This window comes from Amphiura filiformis, chromosome 2 (genome assembly GCF_039555335.1).
Source record: "Amphiura filiformis chromosome 2, Afil_fr2py, whole genome shotgun sequence".
Classification (NCBI taxonomy): domain Eukaryota; kingdom Metazoa; phylum Echinodermata; class Ophiuroidea; order Amphilepidida; family Amphiuridae; genus Amphiura; species Amphiura filiformis.
The window spans coordinates 1,668,353-1,692,609 of NC_092629.1; the positions used below are offsets into that span (position 1 = coordinate 1,668,353).

The following is a 24,257-nucleotide window of genomic DNA, read 5'->3' on the forward strand; positions in this document are numbered from 1 at the left end:
ATAGCATTATTCTGGTCTTTTAACCAAACGATGTATAATATTCAATTCCTCCCAGCTTTTACTCTATTCATATCATAAAATAGTATTATACAATAATAATATTGTGGAAATTATCATAAAAAAACTGACTCATTGATTATCTTCAGCTATATTCTGGATCGATCCCATATATGTCGGTGAAGAAGATAGCATGATTTCGATTTATGTTCATCGGACGGGATTCGTCGGAGACCCTGCAACAGTGGGTAAGTAACCTGTACTATTTTATTATGAAAATGTTTGTATATTTTGAGGGACAACGTGAGCCCAAGAAGTATGATAATGCGAACACGTTTGGTTTTGAATAATAATTATTGAGTTATATGAATTAAAGGTTCCCAAAATATGGACCTTAAAACTAAAAAAATAACTAAGGTAAGAGAATAATAACTAGTAAAAATAAAGCTGTTTTAACTTTTTTTTCTGACACATTTGTCATTTCTTCATTATATGCTTATAATTATGTATGCAACTTTGAGTAGGTCAAAATCATCCAAAGTGGCACTTATAACCAACCATAAGTTATGCTTAATTGTTCAAGCATGCCAAAATCTATCTCTCCACCGCCCGATTTTTTTAAAATTTTGAAAATATGAGCCTAATGGTGGATCCATTCCATATAGTGGTGTCACATACTTCTGTACATTGTTGTTGTTGTTTCTATTAGCCCTTAGCTTGGGTACACCAGCAACTGCAACTCTCACTGACGATTATACAGTCGGCACTGTACCAGTTGTATTTGCCGATGGTGACATTGTAAAGGAAGTGGTAATTGATCTGAAAGCTGACGATGATATAGAAGACACGGAATATGTCACAGTAACACTAGGAACTATAACGGTAGCTAGTGCTACAAAAACTGCATTAGATGCAGCCAGAGATACAGCCACCATTTTCATACTAGATCGTTCATGTAAGTTATATCCAAAAAATGTATTGGGATAATTGGGATACTGAAGTTGAGTTGTGATAATATGCTGAGAATTTGAAAATCCAGCAATGTTTATACCATATTTCCATGAAATATTGATCCATCGATATACCAATAGTATTGATTTCGGTTTAAATCAACCAATTTGACCAGAGTTGTTAGAAACAGTCTAAAAAATGTTTGGCAAATTACGATTATTGTGGAAATCTTGTGGTAAAATGACGCAGTTTTCAGAAAATAGAAATAAAAAATGGGATGATTAAAAACAACAACAAAAAAACAAAAACATTTAGCCGAATTGGACCAGAAATTTGTGTCATCGATACCAAAAGTTTGCAAATAAGATGAACTTTGCGGCACATCATATGGTCATTTGTACTTTGCACAGTCCGATGATACTTATGTCGATGAAAGACAACAGCAATAACAACAACAGCAGCATATTATCCATTGAAATGGGCACATAAATGTTAAGACCTTCTATGTGAGGGATGTGGAGGGGAAAAGGTTAGGGTGATTAATCCAAACGAATACAAGCAGATATTAAGAATAAAAAACGGCATAATTTAAAAAATAAAGACTTATACCATTGGAAGGATGAAATCGCATACTTGAAATAAAATTGCAAATGACGTGTTACATTGATTATGGTATGGCCAAATATTATTCACTAGGAGAAAAAATCTGAGATTGGTTGAAAAATCCTAGCATAATATGTGATTCAAGACATTTTTTTTTTCACTGATTTTTCAACCAGTCACAGATTTTTCACAGAAAACAATTTTCCTTGTGATAAGTGACAGACAGTAGTAAGTATTTTCAAAACTTGGTCCAAGCCTTGTGGTAGTTGAAAAGAGGTGGGGACATGAGTTTAATCAAATATGTTATAAATGTTTTCTGTTACAAAGCCACATATATAAAAAAAACAGTTGTAACCTTAATCAAATCAAATACTATCGCTATATTACAGTCATGTTTTGATAGACCCAGTTTATATTGGTGACGAGTGTGACACTATGGTGGAAGTAGTCGTTCACAGATGCGGCTATCTGGGACATACTGATGATGCAGTTGGTAAGCTATAAAAATACCATACATGGTATATAAGTTTTGAAAATGTGTGTGGCAATACTATTATGATGAACTGCAAAGCCATTGTTATGAATCTAAGACGTATGATAAATATTTGTTTTTAATTTGAAAAAAAAATATAAGTTACAATTGGCATAAAAATAATGCATAAGCTGTAAAATATTCTACTGTTGACTTTTTATTCAAATATTTATTCATACATTTATAATTATGGTTTTTTTCTAAAGTTGTATGCAAATAATTTTACCTTTTTATCGCGAATTCAGCATCGTTTGAAACAGGTGTTTAGACACTACAATCCAACAATGTATCAATAGAAATGGCACCCTGTTTGACAACAGTCATTTTATAATTGATGATTATAATCATAGAATAAGTAAAACTTCCACTACTGCAACTCTATTCACTTCTACTGCTACTATAATATGCACGTTTTACTTTGAATTTAAATTTTCATATAGAAATATATACGTCCACGACAGGCGTAACTGCTACCGCCGCCGATTTCACCGAAATTACTATGGCTGCAGCAACAGACCCAGTTGATACGGAGGTCTCTTTTGCAAAAGGTGATTGTGCAGTTGCTATTCAACTCTCCCTAACACCTGATGACGTGGTTGAAGGAATAGAATATTTCGAGGTTGTTATAGATAGAGTTACTGGGACCAATATGGCTAAAGGTTCCGTGCATACTGTCTTAGATACAGCAAAAGTGTTTATACTGGATCATTCGAGTAAGTAGAGAAACGTTATAAGGTATATTGATAATTCAGAACAGAGCTTAACGTGGCATATATTAACACAATATCATACATTTACAGAATATCAAGTTAACTGTCATTTAAACACTCTGTGAGCTTACCGCTTATTTTAATTCCAACCCAATATTACCCACAGTGTCCTCTGTTCTGAATCGCCGATATAGCTTGTCTTTAACGACCCGTCATTTCTTGACCTTCCTTCTGTAAATATGTAGTTTTGTTATAATATTAGCGATAATAAAGTATAGCATTATTCTGGTCTTTTAACCAAACGATGTATAATATTCAATTCCTCCCAGCTTTTACTCTATTCATATCATAAAATAGTATTATACAATAATAATATTGTGGAAATTATCATAAAAAAACTGACTCATTGATTATCTTCAGCTATATTCTGGATCGATCCCATATATGTCGGTGAAGAAGATAGCATGATTTCGATTTATGTTCATCGGGCGGGATTCGTCGGAGACCCTGCAACAGTGGGTAAGTAACCTGTACTATTTTATTATGAAAATGTTTGCATATTTTAAGGGCCAACGTGAGTACAAGAAGTATGTTAATGAGAACACGTTTGGATTTGAATAATAATTGAGTTACTTGAACTAAAGGTTCCCAAAAAATGGACCATAGAAGTAAAAAAAATAAGTAAGGTGAGAGTGCAAAAACTAGTATTGAGTGATAAGAATAAAGCTGTTTTACCCCCTTTTTCTCTGACACTTTTTTCATTTATTCATTATAATTATGCTTATAATAAGATGTATGCAATTTTGAGTAGGTCAAAATCATCCAAAGTGGCACTTATAACTAACCATTATGTGTTCATGCTTAATTGTTTGAGCATATAAAAATCTATATCTCACCCCGCCCGAATTTTTTTAACTTTTTTGAAAATATGAGCCTAATGTTGGATCCATTCCATATAGTGGTGTCACATACTTCTGTCCATTGTTGTTGTTGTTTCTATTAGCCCTTAGCTTGGGTACACCAGCAACTGCAACTCTCACTGACGATTATACAGTCGGCACTGTACCAGTTGTATTTGCCGATGGTGACATTGTAAAGGAAGTGGTAATTGATCTGAAAGCTGACGATGATATAGAAGACACGGAATATGTCACAGTAACACTAGGAACTATAACGGTAGCTAGTGCTACAAAAACTGCATTAGATGCAGCCAGAGATACAGCCACCATATTCATACTAGATCGTTCATGTAAGTAATAAACTATACTGAATGTCGGTATAAAGATTTTCTAAACGTTAGTTTTTTTCCAAATCGGTACGTAGGCTAGTTTGGCCATGCCAGGGCAGGACCTCGCGTAACTGGTACTGCACGGAAAAACTATTTAATGTTTTTATTGTGGTCAGGAGATTTTATTTTACCTTTGCTATGCTGGCACATTGAAATAAGTTCGGACCTACGCTTGATTATATTGTTTCTGTTCATATTTATGGCAATTTTTTCTTCTAGGCATAAGTAATATTGACCACTTTTACGGATACCTGTGTTTGATTTTTTATCACGTCCCAACGTAATGTATTATACTAGTCAATATTAGTTTTATATGTATTTAGTCCCATATGTATTTAGAACAAAGTCCATTTCTTCAGAGCAAATTCTCCTCGCTCGAAGACGCTGTGATTAAGGGAATGCATTTTTACACGATGGTAGGTGACTAGAGTTATAATTGTAAGAGTCGATAGGTTTTTAATATATATTGAATGAGATTGTATCACCGTGAATGGAGACCTTAAGGTCCAAGAATATTATTAGTTATCCGACATCTCAAGGGTATCAGCGCCGGATGGAAGGTGGATAAGCTCTGCGTGACTGCATTGAGCAGCACCCATAATGTTATCAATGTATATCTTATAAAGAAGGAGTATTCTAACGCCAAGCTGCTCGAACAATCTTTCCTCAATATACCCTAAAATGAGGCAGCCGAAGGACCCACCTCGGTTCCCATGGACACGCCTCTCAAATGAGTGAATTAGTGGTCATTGAAATGAAATGTGTTGTTGTTAAGCCCAAGTTCAGTAAGCCGAAGGAGGGTAGTAAAATCGTATAAATACATTCACAGCTTTACAAAATTCTACAATGGTTTAATTTTTGATACCCACGAATGCCGAAGATATGGGAGCCCTGAAAAGCAGGGTACAAAGGTTATTTTAAATCTAAATGCTCACCACATATTCACGCCATAGATATATATCTATATTAACAGTTCACCACGAATCTATTGACCCGTTTACCACGAATCCGTGCTGCAAATATTTGTCGTAATTTGAAATTTTGGTATATCGATAATCCCTTATTCTATATAGAACAATTTGGTTAAAAGGATAGGTCGACAATGGTCAAGTAAATATTTTCTAAACCTTAGCCCAAACCGTGTGGTTGTTAAAAGAGGAAAACCATGTGCTTATTAAAATACTCGAATGTAAGCTCATACGTGCTGGTAATAAACAATTTCCAAAAGTTGAAACTGACTTTCAGCACAAAAAATCACTAATCTTGAATTTTCGATGTCCTGGAATTGCCAACCTTATACAACGCCCTCATTCGACAAAAAGTTGCCAATGATCAACAAAAGGGCAAGTCCATCACAACATCTTAGGACTCCTTATGATGAAGATATGTGTCACACATCGAAAGTTCAAGGTTAGTGCAGTGAATTTGTGTGCTGAAAGTCAGTTTAAACTTTTGGAAACTTATTAAAATACGTAATATTAAAAGCCACAAGTAAAAAATCTGTAACCTTACTAAAATCAAATACTATCACTATATTACAGTCCTTTTTTGGATTGACCCAGTTTATATTGGCGACGAGTGTGACACTATGGTGGAAGTAGTCGTTCACAGATGCGGCTATTTAGGACATACTGATGATGCGGTTGGTAAGCTATGAAAATATTATACATGTTATATAGGTATTGATTGTTATGAATCTAAGACATAATTTTAATTAAGGGATCTGGAATGAGCGTTTTGAGCGTTTCGACAGTATTTTTGTTGGATATGAGAGCACATCAGACATACTGAATTGCATTCTGAATACGAATAATGTCTTTCTGATATCAAATAATTTTTTGAAATTGACGATATAATACAAATTTTATGACAAATTATTAAAATTTGATATTCACATTTTTGATATATAACAGTCCTCGAAATAAATTTTATCAATCTAATGATATATATATAAGTGTATGTAGCTGGGAGGAAAAGGCCGAAGATCAATTGAAAAATTTGACCTTTTATATTGAATATATGGATTTTTTTCCCTAAAACACAAAAAAAAAAATCCATATGTTACGAAAGGTCAACATTTTCAATAGATCGTCGGCTTTTCATCACACCTACATACTGTTAAATATCAAAAATATTAATTTTTAATCATTTGCCATAAAATGCGTATTACATTGCGAATTTTAAAAAAAATCAAAAATATTTGATATCAGAAGGACATTCTTCATATTCAGAATGCAATTAGATATGCTTGATGTGCTCTAATGTCCCACAATAAATACTGTCCAAACGTTCATACCCCATCCCTTAAAAAAGTTACAAAGGGTCGCAAAATGTTAACCTATAAAAAAATAATATCGATTTATTCAGATACTTATTCATATTTTCATATTTAGAACATTCTCTAAAGTTATATGCAAATAAAGATACAATTCAAATAAAAAAGATAATTCTGAATTGAAACGAATAATGATAATTTCACCTATATCATAGCAGGTGTTTAGATAATCCAACAATGTGTCAATAGTAGTATCACCCCGTATTGACATTGAATAATTGATAATGCAAATACACCATTTTTATGGTGATCTCAATGCCAGTGTTGGATAATGTAAAAATGGAGAAGAATCAATCTTGGGCAAATTTGGAGTTGTAGTAATAGATGAGAAAACTGCTCCTTGAGTTTGCCGCAGAACAAAACTCATGATAAGAAACTCATGAAAAATACAAATGGAGTAACCAGGAAGCAGATAGACTATTTTGCAGCCAAAAGGAACTGTGAATAACTGTGAAGTTATCACCAACGACAAGACGTACACATTGCTATCGACCATAAAGTGACCAGGGCAACAATATGCATCAACTCTAAGCTTGCAAGTCTTCAATTCATCAATAATAAAAAAGAAGAAAATAATTGACATTCTAAAGTTAAGAGAGGAAAGAGGAATTCCAACTGAAGATGAAGAACCGCTTTGCTGGTCTGGAGGTAGAGGACATCGATAATTTATAAGATGCGACCACCGAGAGAGAGAGGGAGGATGGATGCTGAAATTGAAGACAAAGAACAAGAAAGAGGAAACTGGCAAGCATACTCAAGATTTTGAAAAGTTGAAAAGGCCCAAAAACGGTCTTAAAAGAAGACCGCAAAAAGTCAAGAATTAATCAATTACAGCATAAAGATGGTACATTTACATCAGACAGGTCAGATACTCTGCAAATTTGTGCAGAGTTCTACCAAGACCTAGGACAGATCTTGAGAATGGATACCGACACAGCTGAAGAGATCCTAGTCCGTGTAAAGGCATGATGGAGATGCTTTGGTTTGCATAAAGAACTGTTGACAGATAAAACACATCCCATTGTCACTGAGACGACGAGTTTATGACCAGTGTATGCTAACATTATGACCTAGTTGTGCTTCACCCTCATTGCGTGATAGAGTCAAAAATACAGTATCCCAAGTCATAGATATCTTGCAGAAGATTAAAGCAACAACAAAATGGAGATGGGCAGGTCACTTTGATCAATACTCAAATATTTAAAGACGAATTATTGTCACAACAATTTCACAAACAATTCAAAACTCGTCAACATTTTTATAAGCTTCTAAGTAACTACCCATTTTAAAGGATTGACCAAGCACATACTTGCATACTTCCACAAATTATGCAGTAGTATTTGCACTCGATTAAAACTATGCTTTTGTTTTCTTAGAATAAGTACGACTTCAATTTCTATAACTGCCTTTATTTCGTATGCTACTATAGTGTGCCCGGTTTTCTTTTAATTTAAATTTTATACAGAGATATATACGTCCACGACTGGCGTAACTGCTTCCACCGCCGATTTTACAGAAATTTCTATGGCTGCAGCAACAGACCCAGTTGATACGGACGTCTCCTTTGCACAAGGTGATTGTGCAGTTGCTCATCCACTCGCTTTAACACCTGATGACGTGGTTGAAGGAATGGAATATTTTGAGGTTGTTATAGGAAGAGTTACTGGGACCAATGCGGCCAAAGGCTCCGTCCATACAATCTTAAATACAGCAAAGGTGTTTATCCTGGATCACTCAAGTAAGTAGGGAAACGTTATAAGTGATATATAAGTCAAAACAAAGTGCAAAGTGGGATGGACACGAACTTTTTTGTATTCCATATCAATATTACCCACAAAGCATTCTGTTCTGAATGATCAATACAGAGCTTCTTTTGTTTAACGACCTTTCGTTTGATATACAGCCTGTTTCCAAAACAAATTGTGCAAGTGGAAAGCGCCATTTTCGGTAATTAGAAAATACTGTTGTGACATGATGTTTTCATCAACGTCAGGGGAACAGACCTATCTTTCAAGTACCGTTTGTTTTATTCATTTTTGTTTCGGCAATCCAGATATCTGCTTCACTAAACACAACTGTACAAAAACCCATTTGTGCCACTTTTAGAAAATTGAATATAATGTTATAATCCAAATTCCTGTACATTACAGAATGAAATTAAATTCATTTGTTAATTTGTAGGAATGGAAATAAAACAAATACTCGGTATATTTCAAACGTATCCGATATGCAATATTTCATTGATATGATAACAAATAATTTAGATTTTTTGAAATTCGCGATATAATGCAAATGTTATAGGAAATTATTAAAAGCAAAGCAAAATTTATAAATCAATTGATATGCATTGACATGTACTAAAAGTGCATGTACATGTAGCTGGGAGGAAAATATGTCCATCATTGGAAAAATGTGACTGTTCGTAATTTCCCCCAAAGACCTTTAATGTCTAATCTGGGGATAAAAAGTATTGTTAAGTATATTACAATAGTGATTGTTCTGTATTTTACACGGTTTAATCCCTCTAACAGATCAAGATATGTGAAACATTTTTTCAGCTATTATATGGATAGATTCAACATACACCGGTGAGGAAGGTAGTATGGTTAAGCTCCAGGTCCATCGATTTGGTTACGTTGGACAAGACACTTCAGTCGGTAAGCACCACGTGGATTAGACTTAACTTTAAAAAGCTCGAAATTTGTTGGAAGCAGAATTTATTTCTGCGCATTTTGACACCTCGTTTGGTAAGCTCAGAAAACAATAAAACGCAGATCAATTTAAGGGAAGGGGTATGAACGTTTGGACTGGTTTTATTGTGGGACATTAGAGCACATCAGACATACCGAATTGCATTCTGAATACGAAGAATGTCCTTCTGATATCAAATAATTTTGATTTTTTGAAATTCGCAATGTAATACACATTTTATGGCAAATCATTAAATATTGATATATATTTTTGATATTTAACAGTACTTGAAGTAAACTTTATAAATCTGATGATTTATACTTAAAGTGTATGTAGGTGGGATGAAAAGCCGACGATCAATTTTGACCTTTCGTATTGAAGATATGGATTTTTTCCCCAAAACACCAACAAAATAGGTCTTTTTGGGAAAAAAATCCATATCTTCAATATAAAAGGTCAAAATTTTCAATTGATCGTCGGCTTTTCCAACCAGCTACATATACTTTAAGAATATATCATTAGATTTATAAAATTTATTTCGAGGACTGTTATATATCAAAAATTTGAAAAATATCAAATTTTAATAATTTGTCATAAAATTTGTATTATATCGTGAATTTCAAAAATGATAATTATTTGATATCAGAAAGACATGCTTCGTATTCAGAATACAATTCGATACGTCTGAGGTACTCTCATGTCCCACAAAAAATACTGTCGAAACGCCATAAACGCTCATTCTAGATCCCTTAATGTATTGAGTTTTGAAAGTTGCACTTACATACAATACAAAAAACAAACAAAAATATTATTACATAGATTTCCTTACATTTTACTGAATACAAAATCAAAACAATTTACTGCAACTTTCGAATCTTGGGTTATATTTACGCTGTGACGTCAAAATTTAGTCAATTGCTACAAATGAGGTGTCAAACGGATTTGTAATCAACTGGCCAGTTTTTGAATAAGGGGGAGGGTTAGTTGCTTTTTTGATCTGTTTACATCATTATATAGGGTACATTTATCTTATCACTCATAGCACTTTTCAAACAAAATCATATTTATCAAACGCGACTTTCTAACCATATCTGATTATCTCTACACTCACACGTACTCATGCTAGCCGACTCCAGCTGTTCAAAACTTCCCGCGCTAGCACAGGATGTGATTACAATCCCGTTCGCAATAGAGTGGCGCCAACTACAAAAATCATAATCATACAACTTGCAAAACTTGGTAGGATCCTCCAAAACACTATATATACAGTTCAAATGTCTGACTTCTATCACTTGCTACAAAAAAAAGGAAGGTTTTATTTCAAACTCAAATTGTGACCCGCAGGTCAAATTGCTAGAATTGTACATTAAACACACCCAAACAGACACAATGCAATTTGCAGGCAGCGGTTTAATCAGCGCCAATATTGTAACATTGAAACAAAGAACTATACAAACATCCAATCCAGCCCAACCACATCCCCAAGTAGGCAATGAGGATAAAGTACCTTGCCCAAGGACACAACACGTTGGCACGAGCGGGGCTCGAACTCACAGCCTATGTATTATGAGTCGGGCGCCTTATCCACTCGGCCACACATGCTACTACCAGCTCAACGATGCTAGTCCAAAGTGAAGAAGATATATTACTACAAGACGACGGCGAAATACCATCGGGGCAGCCATACCCTGCTTTAAGAGATCGAGAACGAGAGAGAGAACCAACTTCTAGAGCTTCAACTTATAGACCTAGAAGAGAACCCAAACTCACTGCAGACATTATTGAATACATGAATCCAAAACCCACCCAAGTCCATGGGAAGTAATTTTGAGAAAAAAACCTGTGTATCATTTTAATTCCTTCAGTTAGATTTACCTGGTCAATATGGTAAGTTGTACGTGCAAATGGGTGGGTTAAACTGTATTAGCTATGACGATTAGCTTTCCAGGGACTTCGTGCGGTTCATTTTAAATTCTGGACTTGGGTGGTTTTTTGAATCATATACAAAGACAATAATGTTGGAATGATATTACCACTAGTAAGATAATACAAAATAAAGCACACAGTTATGTATAATGTTGTAAGCATTCTGCCATGTAATATAAACCACACACTTTCCTTGATTAAACCCATTTCTTTTCAAAAGTCACTCTCCTGCAATGAAGATGTTACAAGTGGACTTTTATACATACTGGATTTCAATCAATGTGTTAAAAGACTCAAATCATGGACTTGGGTTGACTCTTTCATACATGCTATTTTTCACATGCTCAATAGACACAGAGGATGAATTTGAGTTGTTCTTTCAAACATATGACAGGCCTATGTATAGCAACACTTTCCCATGCTTAACTCAATTTGGCCAAAGTATGGACTTGGGTGGGTTATGTATTCATATATTCAATTAGAACATTGTAAAAATACTTTCTGTAGTATATTGGGAATACGCCCATCCCTACTTATCATAATACGGACCTGATATCGCCCAGGTCGTTGCCTTCGACCTTTTGATAATCACTGGACTCTATACCATTCTGGTAAGTCCCACCTTAAATACATAATACTTTCCAATAAATCAAGAGATATCATCAGCATCAGAGAGAACTCGACATCTTTTAAGAAAATCTCATCTACAGGTTGACCAAACTATAAGACCAAACTGGTTAGCCTGCCGCCACAAAGGCAATGGTACCTGGTAGCACTTGTGGTCCACCACTGCTACATGGTACCGTTTGCCTTTCCCTGCCGAATTCCACGAGGAATGGTCAAGAACAACTTAGACACCAGATTGGAAGATCATCGTCAGACAGCTCAAGACACCATCAGACGGGAAATCTCAGAAGGAGACCAGATTGAAAGAACTATAGCGCTTTTTTTACCCTACACAACCCAACGGCTCTCATAGATCACAACTAGTAGCAAAGACAGTTTTGCCAGAAAAGTCAGAGTATCTTATATCGTGCACGATAAAGACAAATATTTGCTCCTTTCAGACCCAACTCAAAATAAAGATTCTGAAAACAACAAACTTGAAGATTATCTGTAGCAAACCAAAAATGAAATTTGCCATCAAAGATTCACAAAACCAAATCGCGCATGAAAAGATTAATGCACTCTCCAATAACCACGACAAAACTAGAGGCTTATGCATTATGTCAAGCTTTCTTTACAGAAAATTTGGACTTTCGCCCCACCACGTTGAAAAAATACAATACGACAAAATGCATAAAACAGCTCATTTAAGTCGCTAGTAGATATGTACAACTCCAAATATATCAACGAAGCTAGTATAACTAACTACGTGTGCTTTTTAGCAAAAGTTCATAAACAACCTCCAGATAACTTACCATTCCATGCACGCCCTATTATAAGCGGAACAAATTGACCTATATCCAAAATCTCAACATTTTGGGATTATTTCTAAAAAAACCTATAGCCTCACAACAATCTAGTTATGTTTAAAATGTCCGTAGTGTATTTAAAAATACACTACGGACATTTTAAACAAAATAGAGGCTAACAAATACCTCCTGTAACGTCATTCAATCCGAAGCAATAGATATAGCAACGAGTCTGAAAACTCAAAGTTAATATATAATAATAACAACCCACCAACTGAACATTTTCGAAATATTCTAAGTCTAATCCTGGAATTGTGCACTTTCTGCTTTGATGACACCTTTTACAGGCAAAAAATGGCCTGCCATGGGTTCCCCTGTCCGTCCAACTTTATCCAATCTAGCATTATACCCACTAGAACTAGAATTTCTTAATACCACTAATAACATTCTCAACTACTGGAGATACTTAGATGACTGCCTCATCATATACCAAGGAACAGAAGAAGAACTAAAGATAGGCATTGACTACCTTAACCCTTTGCATCCAACTATTAAATTTACAGACACTATCTCTAACACACATATGCACATGTCGACTACCTTTCTCGGGTTTTATCAAAGGAGAATGTCTAAGAATTATTAGAAACTCCAGCAATAAAGATGATGCAATTGAACGCTGAAAAACCTTATAATCCGAGACTACAGAAACACTCAGAAAGTCTCATTACCTTAAAATAAAACAAACTAAAGATATTAAATTCCCACTAGTCTTTAGCACTAAATTCGCGGGACATCTCGAATCATACACTCTCAAACAAATTCTCTTGGAATATTGGAATCACATTGAAAATGATAGGGAACTTGACAAAATTATTCCTAAATCACCTATCATTGCTTTCAAAAGAGCCAACAGTATTCAAGACAAACTTGTCAAAGCAAAACTGCCACCAGACAATGACCTGGAAATTCTCATGAAACTTCAAACTGAATGACGCCAACAGACAAAATGACATAACACAAATCTTAAATTATGGAGATTCGGTATAATCATTGCACTTGACGAGATCCAAGCGAACAGGATCGAAACCGGTAGTGCCTTTTTAATTATCAATTCTTATATCTCCTATTTCATCCACATTTTACACATCATTTATATTTGATAACATTTCAATTTACCAATACCATATTTTTTACCTACCTATTCTAACAAAAATCTTATCTATGAATCACTTATGAACTTTTCACCTCTATCTATGCAATACTTCTTTATCATATTATTTCATACACTTTTAGCGTCTCCCTAAATGAAGGGTCTGACTTCAACCCCATTATAAGTGAAATACGGGGAAAGTAGAGCTATAACGTTGTACCGATTATGCTTATACATGAGATGTCCTCTTAAAAGTTGCAAAATTTGCAGCAACTGACTATTAGATGGCAATCCCTGATGGCAATTCGCTGTTTCACTATAAGTTGTCAAAACCTTAATGACAAAACTTACTCAAATGTACCTGCTACTGTTATTAACTGTTGCGTAAAATTAGGCTTATTTTGTTAACAACTTGCCTTTCTTAAACTTAGCAATAACCTTGGCTCCGCAAACCGCAGTAATCGGCGACTACGTTGACTTTGCCGGGGCAACAACTATTGATTTTGTGGACGGTGAGATTGTGCAAGAACTACTCCTCGAATTAGAGACTGATGCCCCGTAGAAGGTATTGAATACTTTCAAGCAGTGCTTGGAGCCGTGACTGTCGCTGATACTGATAAAACAACAGTGGATCCTATGTTGAACACAGCTAACATATTTATCTTGGACTTGACATGTAAGTAAGGACATAATTACCAATGTACAATAATCGATGTCTAGGGCTATGATTATAATAAGCGATTCAATAATAGTGAGGATCGGTAACGTGTTTAATTCCGATATCCCACAGAAAGTCCAGAATACTCACGCAAATGTCCTAAAACCTTGGAATTAATAAGGTATATTGCAGTGGTTTGCCTAATGGTATATCTGTATACCAAAGACGTTACAAACTGTTTTGTTTTTCACCCTTTTTAAAAACCATTTAGGAAAGTTATTTTAAGGCGTATACAAAGTCATCTACATGTATTTAATGGTATTCTGTTTTTGTTCGCAGTGTTTTCGGAAAAGCATTTCGTAGAGTATATTTATTAAACGTTCACTCTTATAGTAGTTATCCGCCTCATGTATAGGTTGTCGGACTGTATGTCCACAATAGGTTCAACGCTGTGAAATGCGAACAATTTGCTGTTTAAATATTAAGTGTACTAATTTTATGAACACGCGGTAGTGTCAAACATGAACTTTTTTCTTAACTAAATTGTTACACGTAAATACAAAGCTTCTGCACTAACACTGATCAGTTCTTTTGAATAAAAAACCCATAATATGTCGTTGAGATTAAGGCCTTTATCCCTAGAATTATTGATCCATATTTTGTAGCACCGACTACGAAGGGGGAGGGGGTGCAACCCCTTTAACATTCAATTATAAACGTCATATACATGTATTATGTACTAATTTAGAGCTATAAGGTCTCTTCTACCAAAATAAGTACAAACATTCCCCACAAAATGTCGCTATGACGTCATAATGTGCCCTTATAAAAATGCAAAATTGAGAAATTCTGGCTACGTACAAAAGTATAGGAAAATTGATTTCGGCTAAAAATTCTACAAAAATGCGAGTTTCACAATGTGAAAGGAAGGGACTATTTTCACCTAACTAACAAGTAAAAAGTCAGTAGCTCTTAAAATAATTACACAAGAGCCAAACGAAAATCAATAGGACCTCACCCCCTTCCACTCCCCCCTCTATGATAATCTTTGATGGCCGGTCCTACCCCGGGAGAGGTGCTGGGACAAAAAATTGTATTACCAAAATGGCAATCATCCTAGCCTTCAATTCTTTGGTATAAAGCACTTAGAGGCAGATAGTGTTGAACTCCTTGGTCTCACCCTCAGCAGGGATTTATCTTGGAATCCTGTTAAAACCGAGATGGCAAAGACTGCGGCCCAGCGCACTGGCCTCCTCCGTCGTGCTGCACCCTACTTGGTGCCAGCTCAGAGAGCCATAAAAGTATGGTCAGAGCTAAGATCGAGTATGCTAGCACAGCATGGCATGAAACAACTCCTACATCACCGTCAGAACTAGATACAGTCCAGCGGCGTGCTGCTCGCATCATCGATCTCCCTGGAGAAGAACTTTCCTTTCTTCAAATTCAGCCTTTGGCTCACCGTAGAACAGTAGGTGCCACCACTATGTTCCATCGAATTTTCTACGGGAATGCCCCTAAATTACTATGCCAACTACTTCAGGACCAGCTCCAGATTCCAAGATCTAACCTTGTTAGTCATGAGCTGTCTTTCATTCCATCTACAGCCCGCACATGGAATGCACTCCCGCCTCACATTCCTGGAATTGTGAAACTGAACAGCTTCGAAAAGGAGGTTAATAGCTATCTAGGCGCCAACCTGTCAGCTTTATCGTAACGATAACAGCTGTTAATGCCTTGATATGTCTTGACATAAAAAAAATGAGCGTAAATGCTGGATTTACGATTAGCTTAGGTCACTTGGGCGTATTTTTATTTTATGACGGATACAAAATATTAGGAGGGGTACACCCCTTTCGTAGTTCAAGGGTTAAAGTATGCATACATTGAAACAGATTGCGCATCAAACAGACTTTTTTGAGTGACTAGTTGTTATACCCGTAATCTCTATCAAAGCATAATAATATTTCATAACAATAGGATGCTAAATAATCCGTATTTAGTAATCATGGTAATGTAAAATTCCTCAGATTTCCATTTTTTGACACTATCAGGTTTCATTGTAAAGCTTATTTAAATGTCCTTATCTTTGCGGCTGTATAAAATCACAAGATAAAGTTTGAAAAAGCTATGCCTTTTTGTTATTGAAAATAGAAGGGGTGTGTGTAATAAAGTCCTAACATGTTACTGGTTTCGCGATACGTTGTTTTTTAACCAAGTAAAGAGAATTTCCATAAGTAAAGTATACAAGCATAAAGTATAGGAGTTCTTTAACAGACTAACTGTTTTGTTGAAATCATTCGCACAATTTTTACACACAAACCGGTCATTTGTAAAGTTGTGGGTTAGGACTTTTTGCCACAAGAACTCCGCACTTGTTTCTAGAACTACTTATGAGATGGATTTTTCGAATATATCGAGTCTAGTCGTTGTTGATGTAAGAAACACGTTCTCAATGATTTCAGATCCAAATTGTTATACATAGATAATCTAGGACCCCAGGTCGGTGGCAATATAGTCCTAACCCACATTTCTTTTTTGAAAAAAAAACAGGGAACATAACACAGCTGTAATCATGCCAAATTCATATTGGTGCCAAAATTTCACATTATTTTAATAAGTACAATATAATGATTACTTTTTATAAAAACGGTTAAGTAGTTGTCCAATCTACATTTATATGTTGTAACTGCAATTGATTCGAAACCAGTAACAAGTGCATCGAAAAAAGGGTGAGGGCTATAGTACTATATTACACCCACCCCTTCATATTATAGATTAACACTTTTATTTACCGTAATGTGTGGTACGTCTGCCAGTAATCTGCAATATCAAAGCCTGGGTAGAAGTTGAACACAAATAGAAATGTGGTCCAAAATGTGGTGTGTTGCCTCTATATTATAGTGACCTATTTTCCTGTGTTGAGTGTTACCTTCGTATGAAAAGATGATGACAACTGTTATTTATTCAGTTGATTAAGGGCTGGGGTATGAACGTTTGGACAGTATTTATTTTGGGACATGAGAGCACATCAGACATATCGAATTGCATTCTGAATACGAAGAATGTCATTCTGATATCAAATAATTTTGATTTTTTGAAATTCCCAATTTAATACACATTTTATGGCAAATCATTAAAAATTGATATTTAACAGTACTTGAAGTAAACTTTATAAATCTGATGATTTATATTTAAAGTGTATGTAGGTGGATGAAAAGTTGACGATCAATTGAAAATTTTGACCTTTCGTATTGAAGATATGGATTTTTTTCCCAAAACACCAAAAAAAATTAGGTCTTTTTGGGAAAAAATCCATATCTTCAATATGAAAGGTCAACATTTTCAATTGACCGTCGGCTTTTCCTTCCTGCTACATACACTTTAAGAATATATCATTAGATTTATATAATTTACTTCGAGGACTGTTATATATCAAAATTTGAAAATATCAAATTTGTATAATTTGTCATAAAATTTGTATTATATTTTGATTTTCAAAAAATGAAAATTATTTGATATCAGAAAGACATGCTTCATATTCAGAATGCAATTCGATAGGTCTGAGGTGCTCTCATGTCCCACAAAAAATACTGTCGAAACCCAATAAACGCTCATTTTAGATCCCTTAATCATACGCCATTTTGTCACCCTTTTTGACTCTTTGACCCATGTTGAGCCCAAAATTTGATCTTTAGGTTAAACTACATTGTCTGAATCCTTATACATGTTATAACTATATTGCTTTTATCCAATTATGACATATCTGTCTTTGGTTAAGATATACAGGGGGTGAACATAACTGGTACCTTAATTGTTTGACTTACTGTATTATTGATGCTTTTGTTCTTTCTCGGCAGCGTATTTCTGGATAGAAGAAAAGCAGTTTATAGCATTTGAGGAAACCATGTTAGAAGTTACATTTCACAGAGGTGGTTATCTTGGCCGAACGGATGTAATAGGTACGTGAATATATGGGTTGAGCTTGAGCATGCCATTTGCGCAATATTGTGTTTTTGTTCTGCACACAACGCTCACAGCATGAGTATCGACGGATTGGATCATCGTTAGGCAGGACCTTTTTTTTGCAAACTTCCAACACTTCTCAGTAATTACGATCAAATAAGGTTGTTCAAGTAATTGAGGTATTTACGATCAAATGAGTACAGACATAGATTTTTTCACAAAATTGAGTAACATAATAAGCAGTATAGACTGCATACAAAACAATAATGAGTCTACATACAATTAAACAATCCTGTTTATATTATTTCATCTCTTAGAGGTGACATATGACGATGCTAGAGCGATTGATCCGAACGACTACGCTCCAATTGGAGATGCTACCATCACCTTTAATGACGATGAAACTACTGCAACAAAGATGATTGTCATTGAGCCTGATAATATTTTAGAATATAACGAGATGTTCTTTTTGGAAATTGAAATACCAGCCGGCTCAACTTTGTTAGATACTGCGAGACTTGATTCACCATCTGTGTCAGAGGTCATCATAAAAGACCGTAAGTATTGTAAAGCAGAATATTGCAACAAATAAACGCTGTGGTCATATATATATAATTCGGTTTTGCACAATTTTACTATTGTAGTGAAAATATTTAATATCGTGATTTAGTTTTGACAGTATAAAGAAAACGTTTGTAATAGCTCTTCATATAACTATATAAATTACATACATTTTCATGCAAATCTTACTAAAGTACATGTTCAGCGGCATCGTTGTGTTGGAAGGTCCTATACGTGACAAGCTAAGCATCCATAATTATATATTAGTTTTGGCTAAATACGGCAACTTCCGTAAATATCTAGCAATAGATTACTAAAAACTCGATAGTTAGGATATGTGCTTACTATTGAGCACTTTTGAAAACATGAAATTATACCAAAGTCCGGGGGTTTACCAACTGAGGTAATGGGGTTGAGACACACATTTGCAGGTTTACTTGTTCGTATATAATTATGTGTATGGATGATTTGCTCCAAACCCTTTACACTTTTGTTTGTGGATGGGGCAATTCAAGTTTGCATGTTTTAATAGCGCTCGATAGTAATCACATATGCTAACTATCGATTTTTTACGGTATTATATCCTTTAGCCACATGGTACGTATTTGACTGTGCAGACTTCACCGTTATTGAATCTACTGGACAAGTTGTGATAACTATTATCAGAAAGGGAGATCTCCGAACTGAAGGACATGTCTGTAAGTGAAGTTGGACATTTTTAGATACAACTATTTAACATATTTTTTGTATGCCGCTTGAACAGTGATGTACCGAATTGATCACCTCTAAACACATTTACAAATTATGAATTTGAAAAGGTTTGCATTATATTTTGGGCTGCCAGCAACATCAAAACTGCTAAAAGCTAAATTTCGCTTAAACAAACTGCAGCGCAAAAAAAAGAGTTAATAAAAGTGAGTATTTCTATTTTTTCGAAGATTTAATTTACTTGATACACTTAAACAGCTTATATCGTTTTTTGAAATAAGTTCCAATTATGTTGAAAATAAATTATGCATGAATAATCAGTACAAAATATATTTAATTGAAGTAAATAGAACAAATCAAATATTTCCTACATTGATCAAACTCGAGAGAAAAAGAGTAAATTAATTTCCAATATTACTTTTCGCATTACCAAAAATATGGTACTGATTTACTGATAACTACCCATGATATATAGTATAGACGTCCCTATATAACAGGTTACGAACCTTACTCGATTCTGTATTACTACAGACGTCCTATATATAACAGTTGACGCATCTTACTCGATTCTATATTACTACAGACGTCCCTATATAACAGTTGACGAATATTACTCGATTCTATATTACTACATACGTCGCTATATAACAGTTGACGCATCTTACTCGATTATCCGAGTGTGGGAAGTGAGAATGACAGAAACGATTTTGCACAACACAAATTATAGAGTCATTATAATAATAATAAAAAAAGACCCAGTTAATAGTTATCTTGAGATCAGTCGCGTGGCGTGCCTGGGGTGTATGGGCAATTTCCCCAGACAGCGCCAAGAAAAAGAGGGGAAAGGAAATATTTCTCATTCTTAGTACTGTTTAAATGCTCATACATTCAAACAACACCGTAATTTGGGTATAAAAAGTGTCATTACATAGTTTGCGCGAATGAACCATGAAAGTGTATCCAGCTTTATTTTAATTAGTATAATTTTTCTGTTTTATGGGCGCTGGGCGCGCAGGTATCTCGGTATAAAATAAACCAAACTAATTCAGATTCAGATTCAGATTATTTTATTTTCACATATTAAATCTTCACATATAAAGTAAATGAGATAAATGTTACTTGTATTGCCATTATATAGGTTTTGAAATTAACACAGACTCCCTCATTGTCAAAACTATTTATAATAGTAATAATAACAAATAATAATAATGATGAAAAATAATACAAGTGAAAAGTAATACATTAAATATAATAAATACTGATATAATAGAAATGACAATGGAGGTTGTACAAATACTAAGTGTAGTAATACCAATCATGGTGTTTAGATTTATATAAACAATGCTCATTGGGCAAATTTTGTTTTGTCCTCTGTCACCACCCAGGTCACTTTCTGGGATAACAGCACAGTCATCTCAAGCGGTACTGTCCAGAATCTGTATTTCTAGGGTCTTTGATAACTATGATCACGACGATAATATTTTAATCAATTATTGTAGGGATTGCAACGAGAGATCGAGTAACGCCAGCTGAGTTAACAGCTTCATCTACTTCATCCGACTTCACACCTGTCAATATGCAAGTCGGCTTTGCCGCTGATATATTCATGGAGACAGTTACTATAGACATAACTCATGATTTGTTAGTCGAAGGCGATGAACAGTTCCAAGTGTATCTTTACGATCCTGACACGGCTGAAGCACTGGGAGATTTACATAAAGCAATCGTGACGATATATGACGATGACGACTCATGTAAGGCAAAATGTGGTGGAACTTTTTGAATTATTGTCACATTTGAAAATAATTGATTGAGATTAACGTGAAATCAGAATTATTATCGTGCAAAACATAGTTTTTAATATCAGATAAATGGCTTAAAGAAATGTTGCATTTACACCATCCAATCTTTACATTTTGAATTGCAGCTACGTTCGCGTTTAAGAAAGTTGTGTATCACGTGACCGAATCTGGTGGTTCTGTAACTATCACTATTTTGCGTGACGGACCTCTTGTGACTGATACTGCTGGATCTGTTGGTAAGCCAGTAACATAGCTAATAAAAATTGCAGTGAACCGAAATAGTCTCATTGTTTATTTTTGGTAGCACAGCGCATTAAAAGAAAGCTCAAATTTGACTTCAAGTTGAGAAGCATGAGTTTGTGTACCAACAATGTCTTTACTGACACATTCTTTAACATGTTTGTAGATATAAGCACTGTAGATAGTCATGACAACAGACTCCTGACAGCTGAAGACGGCACAGATTTTGTCGGTTTTGAAAGTAAAACTCTTGACTTCCCTGCCGGTAATCGGATTGAACATTACACCATTAACCTCGTTGATGGCGTGGATGTTGACAAACAGGAATACTTTGAAGTCTGTATGTCTAATCTGTATGTTTGGAACCATCGATCCACCAGAGTGCGCCATTGTTTATATTGAAGACGACGATTGTAAGTATATTATGTGATGTGATCAAACAAAATTAGTCGAAAGGTGGATATATTAATTTTCAGCTATAGCCCAATAAAGACAATAATTGGAATTGACTCCCGGTTTTCTCGTGGGTCACGTGATTAGCTTTACTGCTCCTGTACAATTCTGATGAAGAAAGGATGTTGTGATGAAATATTTAAAGTAAGTCACTATTTTGTTGAGAGAAATGTTTAAAATGTCACAATAATTTATTTTGTTGCATATTTTTTTCTAAACACTTCAACTGATCATATCTTGAGAACTAAATCGGGTTTCTGCAAAGTGTCGCTTTGCAAATGCGTCTTACCTTCATGTAAAACCTGACAATTGAATATGCCCGACTTTAGACTGATTTTGCTTGATCACACTTTTCACATTTCACTTATATCCGAAGTTTCACATATGCGTGCAGACAGTATATTAAACAGATGGGTCCATGAGGTTAATACATACCTGGTTCAAGGCATCAGAAGCTACCCTAGAACTCGTTTATGATTAACATAACTTAGAAAGGATGAAATTATGGTTTAGATTTTTAGGTTTGATATGAAAAAGAACTTTCCAAGAGGTAGCAATTTTGCAAAGACACACCTCTGAGAATGGCGTTATGATAATAAATGCAAAGGTTTGTCATCTTAATGCTGGTACAAATTGGACTAAGGTTATGTCAAAAAGAGTAAATATTTGTCCATTTTCCCCATTCATAATAGGCCTATTAAAATTCGCTAAACAATTCTAGTAAAATAATCGATCTTTAAAAGACAGAATTTTTGCATTTTGAATTAATTGATTCAATCATTAAACTGTGTCATCCACAGCTGTCTATGGATTCGATAAACCCGTCTACTATGTAAAAGAAAACTCTTCTGTTACGGTTAACATCGTTCGGCTTGGATGTCTTCAAGTGGAGGGCAGTGTTGGTATGTAGAATTTATTGATGTTGAAGCCATACTGTCACTTTCTTACTATTAAGTGGTTACACCATGAATTATTAAATGACTACACTCAAACGTTTCAGGAGTTTTCAATCAGTCTATAATATCGAATTTATTATTTTCGTTTTAAAACAATACATTGATGTTAGTACTGGGTAGTAGCCATTACTGCCTTTCGACAGGACGTCTTGAAAGTTGATATCAATGCTGAGGGTGGTCTTTCTGTGCTTTTGAATGGGACAGCAGTAACCTTGGCCAATTTTTAGACCAAAATGTTGGATTTTTCAGATATTTTTCTAAATTTGTGAGAGCATAACAAGACTATCCGTCGATGGACTTGTATTTCCGTCGGCAAATATTTTTTTAATAAAGTTTTTCATAACATACCGTATTAAAAGGCAGAGACCCCTGCTGTATAATTAAAAAGTTTTGAGTAGCCTTGATAATGAAAATTATCAAAAAGTGCCTATTCTTTGTGTGTGTACGGTCCATCACCTGTCACTTGGTAGTCTTGCAATATGTCTAATGGCGCTGCCTATGGCCAATTTTGATGAATTGTTAATTCTGAATTAATCAATTCGATATTATAGACTGTCAATAACTGAAGCAGACATATTTCTGCAACCTGACAAATAAACTGGGTTTTTTTTTTCATAAAAGGAAAGTTGTGTACCGATTAATAATAAAGGTAGCTATAGCATTTATTGGTTTTTGTTAATTAATCTTCAAATCGAAAGTAGGTCTGTAGTGAAAGAAGGTCACACCTGCAAAACTGCACGGTGTCATAAGTGTACAGCACAATGCAGAAATTGGCAAATGTATATAGGGCGGCTATTGCAGATAAAAAAAAACACAGCAATACCCGTATGACGTAACTGCATTTGTGGATGTCGGCTACAGTCCAATTATCAACGTTAAGCCGTTGTGGATTAATATAATAATACTTGATCTGTTATGGCAAACATTAATCGTTGCCAGTTAACATTATTTTACTGATTTTCCTCTTATCTCCTGATGTTCTTCAGCTATCAGCACAAAATGATGTAACTGCATTTGCGGTTGCTAGACTATAGATCCATAACAAACAGACCTCTACCTTTCGACATCCAGCAAACAAAATCATACACTAACGTTGTAACGTCTTCACCTGACTTTCGCGTTGAAGGAGAAGTCAAACTTCGAATTGTGGCTCCAAGTAATCCTGTTCAAGGTGTTTTAGGACCATAAGGACTGATTCGACGCACGACCGTTGTCATAATAGACTGTGATAGTAAGTGTGCAGCTTGGGCATAAATATAATTTTTTCTTGACTGTGTGAAGTTTATATCTGTGTTATTACATACTCAACAATATTGTA

The 24,257-nt window shown here is 34.9% G+C and overlaps 3 protein-coding genes across 3 annotated transcripts in view; all 3 read left to right on the plus strand.

Moving 5' to 3' along the window:
• Positions 1-984, plus strand: part of LOC140172307 (uncharacterized) — a 73,847-nt gene extending 72,863 nt beyond the window's left edge. Inside the window, exons 9-10 of the mRNA XM_072195546.1 lie at positions 147-245; positions 707-984. Of these exons, the coding sequence (XP_072051647.1) occupies positions 147-245; positions 707-984 (377 nt within the window). The remainder of the gene's footprint in view (positions 1-146; positions 246-706) is intronic.
• A 959-nt stretch (positions 985-1,943) lies between these two features.
• On the plus strand, positions 1,944-14,160 carry LOC140145490 (uncharacterized). The gene is made up of 8 exons (XM_072167204.1): positions 1,944-2,044; positions 2,524-2,796; positions 3,214-3,312; positions 3,797-4,042; positions 5,623-5,727; positions 7,882-8,154; positions 8,975-9,073; positions 14,030-14,160. Exons 1-8 carry the CDS (start codon positions 1,987-1,989, stop codon positions 14,158-14,160), a joined length of 1,284 nt encoding a protein of 427 aa, XP_072023305.1. The 5' UTR covers positions 1,944-1,986.
• On the plus strand, positions 14,159-23,937 carry LOC140145498 (FRAS1-related extracellular matrix protein 3-like). Its single transcript, XM_072167212.1, has 9 exons — positions 14,159-14,274; positions 18,114-18,215; positions 18,537-18,776; positions 19,371-19,478; positions 20,988-21,242; positions 21,416-21,526; positions 21,697-21,943; positions 22,784-22,885; positions 23,926-23,937. The coding sequence occupies exons 1-7, from the start codon at positions 14,235-14,237 to the stop codon at positions 21,930-21,932; spliced, it is 1,092 nt and encodes a 363-aa protein (XP_072023313.1). The 5' UTR covers positions 14,159-14,234; the 3' UTR covers positions 21,933-21,943; positions 22,784-22,885; positions 23,926-23,937.
• Positions 23,938-24,257: the final 320 nt, after the last annotated feature.